The 9682-nt window shown below is 42.9% G+C and overlaps 1 protein-coding gene across 1 annotated transcript; it reads left to right on the top strand.

The window, feature by feature from the left end:
- The first annotated feature begins 258 nt into the window (after nucleotides 1-258).
- LOC124582598 (proline-rich protein HaeIII subfamily 1-like) lies at nucleotides 259-9435 on the top strand. The gene is made up of 2 exons (XM_047131317.1): nucleotides 259-680; nucleotides 9417-9435. Exons 1-2 carry the CDS (start codon nucleotides 259-261, stop codon nucleotides 9433-9435), a joined length of 441 nt encoding a protein of 146 aa, XP_046987273.1.
- Nucleotides 9436-9682: the final 247 nt, after the last annotated feature.

The following is a 9682-nucleotide window of genomic DNA, read 5'->3' as shown; positions in this document are numbered from 1 at the left end:
AAACCAGTCCAAAAGAGCATCAGCTATAAATGGTGTGTTTCACAGCCAGTTCTCTGTGTGTTCGTGCTACTTACACACACATAATTTCCATTGTGTTCAAGTGAGCAGTCTCTCACAGCCAGTCCATTACATTAATGTCTATCTTGGACAGCTGCAGTTGAATGAGCAGACCTATACACAAGTGAATATTACTCCTGTAGCATGAATTCCCCTCCACAATATAGCATTCACACTAAATGCAGCACCACTTTCTTAAAAATGTGGGCATACGGACTGCTACTGAGGCGGGGGAAACCGACGCCCCCGGCGGGGGAAACCGACGCCCCCGGCGGGGGAAACCGACGCCCCCGGCGGGGGAAACCGACGCCCCCGGCGGGGGAAACCGACGCCCCCGGCGGGGGAAACCGACGCCCCCGGCGGGGGAAACCGACGCCCCCGGCGGGGGAAACCGACGCCCCCGGCGGGGGAAACCGACGCCCCCGGCGGGGGAAACCGACGCCCCCGGCGGGGGAAACCGACGCCCCCGGCGGGGGAAACCGACGCCCCCGGCGGGGGAAACCGACGCCCCCGGCGGGGGAAACCGACGCCCCCGGCGGGGGAAACCGACGCCCCCGGCGGGGGAAACCGACGCCCCCGGCGGGGGAAACCGACGCCCCCGGCGGGGGAAACCGACGCCCCCGGCGGGGGAAACCGACGCCCCCGGGAAACTGACAATCGGCTAGTACTACCTGTTGTCACCACTTATTTGCCATTATGTCTGGACCCTCACGGCTGCTAAACTACTGTTTGGTCTTGGTAAGACAACTTATCTGTGAAAAAATACATTTTTTCACATTGCATTCAGATGTAGCTCTGTGGCTGCCAGCCAGTGTAACATTTCCTCACTGAGTTCCTGTTTTATAGTGGATCATAGTGCGTGCAGTACAGCTTTCCTTGGCCCTCAACTAACTGCATCATTGGAACTGGGAAGTTGGTCACTCACTACAACTGCTTCGTATCTAGGGGAGGGATTAGTTGGCTCTTACAGGCAAGCTATGTGTTATCATGCTGTGTGCTCAGTATCTTGAGCCAGGCATTCGGCTGATAGTGCCTCCTTCAACAAAATTTCTTAAAATTCTGTTTACAGTAGGGGTAGACTTCTGACATTCCAAAGATTCATCAATCTCACAGGTTGATATTTTATCCAAAGTTCCCAATACTCAGGCAACTTCCACTCCCATAGTCACCCTTGGGGTGAATTTGTATAGCTTTAAAAATGCACGTTACTACCCCTCAATATTTTTCATGTCAACACAGGATACATAGAAATTCACGACTCTGCCAGATATGTGACAAGCATGGATGGAAAGCCAAATCATCTGCATACTGCAGACGTTTGCTTAACCTTGCACAGCTTACACTGAGGACAGGCCACATATTTGAACAAAATTTCCTTAAACATTTTTGCCATTTATCAGCATGACAAGAGAGAAATCAGCATTGGACTAATATGCCATTTCTGATGACTAACACCTCTGACAATACCTCAGTTACAGTCATCCACTCACAAGCAGCACCAGAGGAATATCACAGTCAAGCAAACATTAATGGTTTGAGTTGGAGCCAGGGCATGAGTAACGACAACCAAAGGTGTATTCATTTATTTCTTATGTCTGTTACTTGTAATTAGGGTCTCAGTGATGTTCTAAGGCCTTCCATGACATCTTCCACTGATCTGTGCCCGCAACTATTGTTGCTATGATGGTCTAACACAAGACTGCAACTCACCTCGCCATCATCTTCCCCTTCTCCCTGTTCCCGTTTTCAAGCACAATATGCAGTACACTAGGACTCCCATACAAGAATAACATTGTGTGATGAAAACCTGAATAGTATTGTAAACCCCGTGAAGAAATTTGATCTCTTTTTGCTGTAAAAATGTTTGTGGAAGCGCACTTCACAATGTTGATATTGTGCTGGACTATACACAAGCACTGTAATGGAAAGTGAAGTTATAGTTTGGCACATGTGACAGATGAGATCTGATGGAATATGATCAAATGTTTTGTTGCAACACTTTGCTTACCTAGGCCTGCAACTGGATGATACTGTGAATCATTAGTTTTACTGTTTCTATTCTTTGCCATGAGGTCTGGTTTGTGTTCAAATAATTATATCAAACTTCGCACCCATTCTACATCTACATCAGTAAAGGCACATAAGTGAGTACTTAAGATGCCAGCATCCAAGTTCAAATGCATCTGGAAGCTTAATTGTTGGCATTCTTTTTTCTGGTAGTTCACAATAGATCTAATAGATTATAGTTAATATTCTCTGACAAGTAGCTGACCCAGTAATGTTGATAACTAATTTGATAATGCTGCCTGCCCATTCATTAGAGCTTTAATGGCTGTATGTAGGTGCAAAAGTACATCATTATTTGTTCACACTTTGTCAAAGTACTCTGGGAAATTTTAACCACTGCTTTAAACATTTAAGGATGGTAAGTATTAAGTGTGGTTGTAGTAGTGTGTAATATTTCTTATCATGAACTGTTAAAGGTATCATGTTTCATTCTGTCTTTTGAGAAGAGCTCTTCAAATGTTGCTTTTGTTGTTGGTTATTTTCTCTATCATAAAACATTATAACTTTCATGACTTTAGCTACAGGTAGTTTAATAAATGTATCTGAAACAGAGTGAAGCCCATACACAACAAGAGCAGCTATTTCATTACTCAGACACACAATTCCATTATTTGCATAAATGTCAAAAAAATCTGTCTCTCTTTCTAGTGAATTTGCAAAAACAATTAAAAAATGGAAATGTGTAGCTTTGAACTCTGCACCTTCAAGTTACCGTGCAATGCTTCTATCATTTCACCATGGAGAATGGATTTGGGAAGAGCAGGTAATTTTGAGGCCATAACCTTCATTCTAAATCATGCAGAGATATATTTTCAAGCTGCAAAATGAAGAATATGAGTGGCAGTGGAAAACAAAAAACTTGTTGGTAAAACTGGTCTTCCATTCTTAGTTGCTTGAATGGTAGACAGTGAGCACTTAGAATCTGAATGCCAATAAATATACTAAGGCTAAGAGTGTGCTTATGTCAGTGATTTGAACCTTCCGAGAGTCAGGTCCATAACCTATGCAGTTAAGTAAGCGATCACTAGCATGAATACTGAGTTAGTATCAGACACCTCACATTTACCACACCAATGACACTCATCTCCCCGAGATCAATCCCTGGTCTGGTTTTTATGGCACTATTGCCAAATGGTCTGATCTTTCCAGGCTTTTGTCTAATATGGCACAATTGTTTGTTTGCTGATGAGTGTACACTGACCCCTACCTCAGCACCTCAATGCCTCGAGCCATCACAATTCTTCAGAAATGAATTTAACAATACCATGGAAAGCACACAGGCACGACAAAAAAAAAAAAAAAGAAAAAAAACTGTAAGAAAGTGAGCTCTCAGTGAACAAGGCCTCTGTTATATATAGATAACATACACTCACATACTCACGCAAATGCAACTCTCACACACGTGATCACACTCTCTGGCAGCTGAAGCCAGGCTGCGAGCAGTTGCACATGATTAAACAGGCAATCACGTGGGGGTAAGGAGGAGGCTGGGACAAGGTGTGGGAGGGTAACAGGGTAGAAGTGAGCAACAGTAGATTGCTGGAGATGACCTGCAGGAGACAGGACATAATAAGGTTAAAGGCAATAGCAAAGAGGGTCACACTCAAAACAGTACCCTGAGGCACACCAACTTCCTGGTAAAGGTGTCTGACAAGGCAGTACCAACATTCCTTGAAAAATCAATACTTTAAAAATACCTGAAGGACATGGGGCATGTGGCCTCAGAAGTGCCACATGTAGAGAGATCAAGAATACCCATCCTTCAGAAGGTGTTTCAGGCATTCTGCAAATTTAAAAACACTGGCAGTGTCTGATATATCCACAGAAAACCATTCGCGACACACGTTGACAAAGTGATGAGATGGTCAGCTGCAGGACGGCCTGATCAAAATCCGCACAGTACAGTGGTCAGTGAATTGCCACACTCTAGTCACTATACCAGCCAGGCATGAATTACATGTTTCATCAGTTTGCAAACACAGCTTGTGGGAGAAATGGGGCAGTAACTAGAAGGAAGGTATTTTTCTGTAATGGGCTTGGGTATGGGTATGGGAATGACAGTGTCTTTATGCTGGCATCTGGCAAACGGCGCCCTCTGCCCAGATGCAGTTGTACATAAGAAAGAGCAAGTGCTTGCCCACAAAAGAAAGGTTTAGGAACATCTGAATGCAAACATCGTCCAGCACTGTGTTGGAGGATCGATAGGAAGTGAGAGCAAGTTCTCGCCCCCTCATACTAAAGGCAGCTTGTAGCACTCGCTAATCTGTCAAAATAAGGGTACTACCCAAGCCTCCTCCACTTGTTTCTGGTGGAGGAAGGCAGAATGATAGTGGGTGGAGCTTGAAATCTCCGCAGAATAGCAGCCCAATGGATCTTGGTCCTGCAGGGCCCATACAACAGATGAGGTAGTGGAACTGTTAGAAGAACTAGTTAAGGAAATCTAGCTAGATTTTTGCTATCCTGAAGGGTGCAACGACACTGTGCATGCAACTGTTCATAATGAATGCAGTTTGCCATCATAGAATGATGGTTAAAAACATGGAGAACACATCTCTGCATGTGAGTTGAGTCACAACACAGCTCAGTCAATCAAGGCACTGGGACATGGCACAGTAAAGCTGAAGGGCGAGAATGGAATATTGTGTGGTGGTAATGATGGCATTTGTAAGATACTCTACCTGGCCATCACAACTGGAGAAATTATGTTACTCAAAGGGTGCCAGGGAACAGTAAATCTCTAGTCATCCCTAGAAAGTTGCCATTTGGGTGTGCATATATGTGGGGTAGGAGTCAGAAAATGGATAGCAAATGGTAAATGGTTGCTCGAGTACGTACTAGAGACAGTGATGAGATGATGGGCAAATTGGGCAGTGCAGGAGATTTCCAGATATGGGTAGGAGTGCATGTAGTTAAAAGGAAGATGGGTACTCCCACGATAAGGCAAATTAGGTTAAGGTGACAGAAGTTCAGCCTAGAGGGCACCTCTCTGTCAGGTTCTGGGAGATTTCCAAAGAGAATGGTGTGCATTACAGTCAACGAGCAGCAGAAAGGGGTGAGGGAGTTGGCCAGTAAGCTGGATGAAGAGTGTCCATGACACGGAATGACTGAGGGATGTAAACAGTACATATGGAAAAGTTCAGGAGAGGAATGTAAAACACGGACAGGAATAGCTTCAAGCTGGGTAGTCAGGGAGAAATGTTGACTTTGAACGTCCTTCCATATGAGCAGCATGACTCCCCTCTCTCCTCCTACGATATGGAATGCCATCTTTGGAGAGAGGGAGTCAAAGCAGACTGGGAAGAAATACAAAAGCTCAAATCAGTCAGGAGGATGCAATTTTGTTTCCTGCAGGCAGAGAACTAGCAGAGGCTGCGATTCCAAGAGCAGCTGCAAGTCATCTTTTTGGATTGAAGGCCACTAATATTCCATTGGAATAATGTCATGATTAGGAAGAAGGAGGAGGAGGAAAGAGATGGAGAGGTGGCACCTCAGCGGCCATTCCTGTGTTACATTCTTGACTGCATTTACATAAACTTATGGCTCCTCTTTTTTGGTTTCTTAAACATTTTATTTTATCTGACACATTCCTGACCTTTATGATTTGTGCCACATATTGGTCCTAAACAACAAGATGTATGAAAAAGAAACCACTTACTGGATAAAGGACTGTTTGCCATGGTCATGGGAGCTGGCAAGCAAGTCAATGCAAGATCTGAAAGATCACAAGAATGATCATTCAATTCTGTTTAATATACCAGAGACCTATATTAATGTTACTGAAAGCAAATCCCTAATGACAAAAGTAACTAAACAGTTACTTTGAAATCACACTGCACAATTTGTGATGCACGTGCTTAAGTACACTAAGGTAGTCTTATTGAATTACTAATCAACACTTGTCAAACATAACAAACACTATGACAAGTATACCTCTCAAAGTAGTTTACTTGGTAGTTATTTCACAAGCAGGAAAGTATTTTCAGAAGAGTTTAGGAAGTTGGATAGGCCATGAATGTATGAAGGAGAATGAGTCTGATATCATTCTAGAAAGGTACTTTGAAATGTGTTTGCAATTGCGAGTACCTGTCATTTGTGTTTGTGATATTTGCTCAAAAATGGAGAAATCTCAGTTCCCAACTGCAATCAGTAAGCATTTTAGACAACAGTAAGTGATAAGTGTCAATTTTAAGGAATATTTATTGTCATGTTTAATGAGTATCAACTATGGTGTAACACATCGCTTTGGTAAAGGTGTACATCTCACAATGTCTATAGTACCGATGAACAATGGTCACCACCACAAAGTGATTATTATTTTTTTTTAATTCAAATGATGGCTTTAAACTTTTATACCCTTCTCTGTTGTGCATAATGTGGTGTCACCGCCAGACACCACACTTGCTAGGTGGTAGCCTTTAAATCGGCCGCGGTCCGGTAGTATACGTCGGACCCGCGTGTCGCCACTATCAGTGATTGCAGACCGAGCGCCACCACACGGCAGGTCTAGAGAGACTTCCTAGCACTCGCCCCAGCTGTACAACCGTCTTTGTAGTGATGGTTCACTGACAAAATACGCTCTCATTTGCCGAGACGATAGTTTAGCATAGCCTTCAGCTACCTCATTTGCTACAACCTAGCAAGGGGCCCATATCAGTTACTATTGATATTGTGAATCATGTACCATCAAGACAGACGTTCATCATTAATGGATTAAAGTTAAGTATTCCACCAGCTAAGTCAGTTTTTCTAAATTCTAATTTCCTTGTCCTGTTCCAGACCTCACGCCAGCCTGCGTGAGTTAAAACGCATGCATTTTGGCCTCCTCTAGTAACACCTGCCAACCACAACACACAAAATCTAGTGGAAATTGATGCAGCATATCTGCAGGGTGGGATAACGATAATTAGTTTATCGTTCTTCACAGTTCATGATGATTTCAGTGTTTTATTCTATCATGATGATGATGATACCTGGTTAGGGGGCACTCAATGGCGTGGTTATCAGCATCCACACGAATCCCCAAATTTTACATGGTCCAGCCATGCCACCTTCACAAATGATGATGGCAACACAAACAACCAGTCCATGGGTTTATTCCTTGCTGTCTCATTCTTGTTCAGCAATGTGCCTTCCCCCCTAGAACTGTCAGCATCATGACAACTGCCATTACATCAGGAGAACGAAGATGAAGTCGAGCTGTCAGTAAGATTCTGTACACTAACCAATGACACATGACTTGACATTAATAATTAAAGAGAGTTACTTGTTTTAAATTAAGAGCCAGTATATGAGTGGTCTTTCAGATATTTTTTGGTTCATTTAGCAGGTAATTTAGACTTGAGATAGCATTTCAGTTAACAGTGCTAAAGAAGTTGCAAAGTTTGTGATGTCAGGAAACAGACTGCCATGGGAGATGCAATGAGACTGAAATGGAGATGAATAGGATATTAATAAAGGAGTTTATTTGATTAAGCAAGTTGGTAGTGTGCAGAGTAGCTCAGAATAGGAGGAAGTATTTTAACGGTTCAAAGCCCTGAGCTGATGAAATATGTCCTCACCCTGGGAGGAGGACAGGAAGCAGTGTGGGGTTCATTACATGCCACAGAACCAAACTTTATATGCTACTGGTGAAAATCACACTTGCTCTGCCAGTCTCATACGTGCATCCACTACTTTCACTCACCTGAGCGATGGGGCGCGTGCCTTCCTCCTCAGCAGGGCCTGATTGACAAAAAAAGAATTTGCGTGTTAATATAAAAAATACTTTATCTGCACAAGTAAAACAAACTAGTGATAAACTAAGTGTGTTTCAACATGACCTGATAAAGAACAGAATCAATTGTTTCTATCTTTTAGAAAAAGTACGGATCAGTGTATAATTGAGCATCTAATCTACTCAATTATAAACAACCATCAACATTACCGAGTTCCAGAAAGCCAGAACTTTATTCCGGTTGCACGCTTGCTATCTGAAGACTGGCAGGGACAAATAAATGTTTATTGTCATCATTTCACATAATTATTGATCAAATTTTAAAATCTGCTTAATAAAACATACAATCTTATGTTACACAGTTAACACAGTGTCACGTTTAACATTTAGGAACTGTGTGTAAGCTTGTTTATGCACCTTCACTACTTGCATTCATGTACCGACATTATATTCATCCAGTATTTGGCAATGAGAGCACTTAGTGTTTTGCAGAAAACTTCACCATAATTTTAAATTATCATGAATTTCTCTCACAGATACCCCACAGAAAGTAATAGCAAAAATGTTTATCACTTACCACATTTTTGCTGTTTGTGCAGTAATAATGCCACATCAAACACATTCAATGTAACACTCCTTTCTTTACTTACAGATGGGTACAAGTAGTGAGGAGAATGAGTGGCAGGTGAGGCAGATTATTTCTCAGGTGGATTTTTTGTAGAGGTGAGACAGAAAGAAAATCTGATGCGTATGGGAACAGGATGGATTAGGAGACATAATAGGAATGAGGTGGAAGTGGGTGGAGTAGCATCTGGCTGGTGTTTTACAATTCTGCCTTATGCCACAGAACAGAGGTATGTCAGTTGCTGGCATCTGAACAGGCTTGAAACTGAAACTCACCCTCAGTGCAGCGGATCTTGCCAATGACAGCCACTGCACGGTTTCCACCCTGGAGCCATGCGACACTGGACAACTTAACAGTATTTCTCCACTACATAGCCTTTGTAGGGGAATGTGCAGTGGCTCACTAGCCAACCCAAGTTCCAGACTCGACATCAACTATCTACTTTGGAATGCATGACTATATTAATAAGAATGCGGCCCACAATATTGGCATTGCCAGTGCTACCTACAGCAGTGTTTGTCAGTTGTTACAGACAGAGTGCTCAACTGGAAGCTTCAAGAATAGTTTTCATATTAGTGGCAATCTTTTCATGCATCAGGGCATTCTCTTCCTTGCCTTCATCAGAAAGTTGTTTCATTTGCTTCATGTTGGCATGTACCATCTGTGCCACAATGAAACACTCTTCCTCTTGTCCACTCAGGAACATCTCTCTTCTAGTGCTTTTATAATTCCTTTTGTGTCTCTGGAAGCTTTTTACCAGTGTCTTGTCATCCATTAGGTAGCCTTCATCTCTGTGTTCAAGTGCTTCTGCATAGTGTTTGAATGGTTTTGCTCCGTGTTCAAATGCCTTGTGGCACTTCTTTCTTTCATCCTGGTATCTTTCTGCCTGCACCATTCCACATCATCATACCTCCTTACTGATGTCTTGGCCCAATTTCTGTATTTTTCTTCCAGGTGTGTGCCTCATGGTTGACACTGCCATCTCCTCCATGGGGATGACAGTTCATACTTTTGGCTGCTGTTACAGTCAAGACTTTTCCTCTGAGCACAGCAACATTGGAATCTAGGACATCATCAGTGCAGCTTGCAGTGCTCAGCTTAGCTCATATTAGTGACAACCTTACAGCATATCAGGAGTATTTTTATGTTGCTTGCACTAGGAAGCTGTTTCACTTGCCCAACATTATCATGTGCCTTCTGTGTTGCAATGAAGTTCTAAT

The sequence above is a fragment of the Schistocerca americana genome, unplaced genomic scaffold (genome assembly GCF_021461395.2).
Source record: "Schistocerca americana isolate TAMUIC-IGC-003095 unplaced genomic scaffold, iqSchAmer2.1 HiC_scaffold_42, whole genome shotgun sequence".
Classification (NCBI taxonomy): domain Eukaryota; kingdom Metazoa; phylum Arthropoda; class Insecta; order Orthoptera; family Acrididae; genus Schistocerca; species Schistocerca americana.
This window is presented reverse-complemented; position numbering and strand designations above follow the sequence as displayed.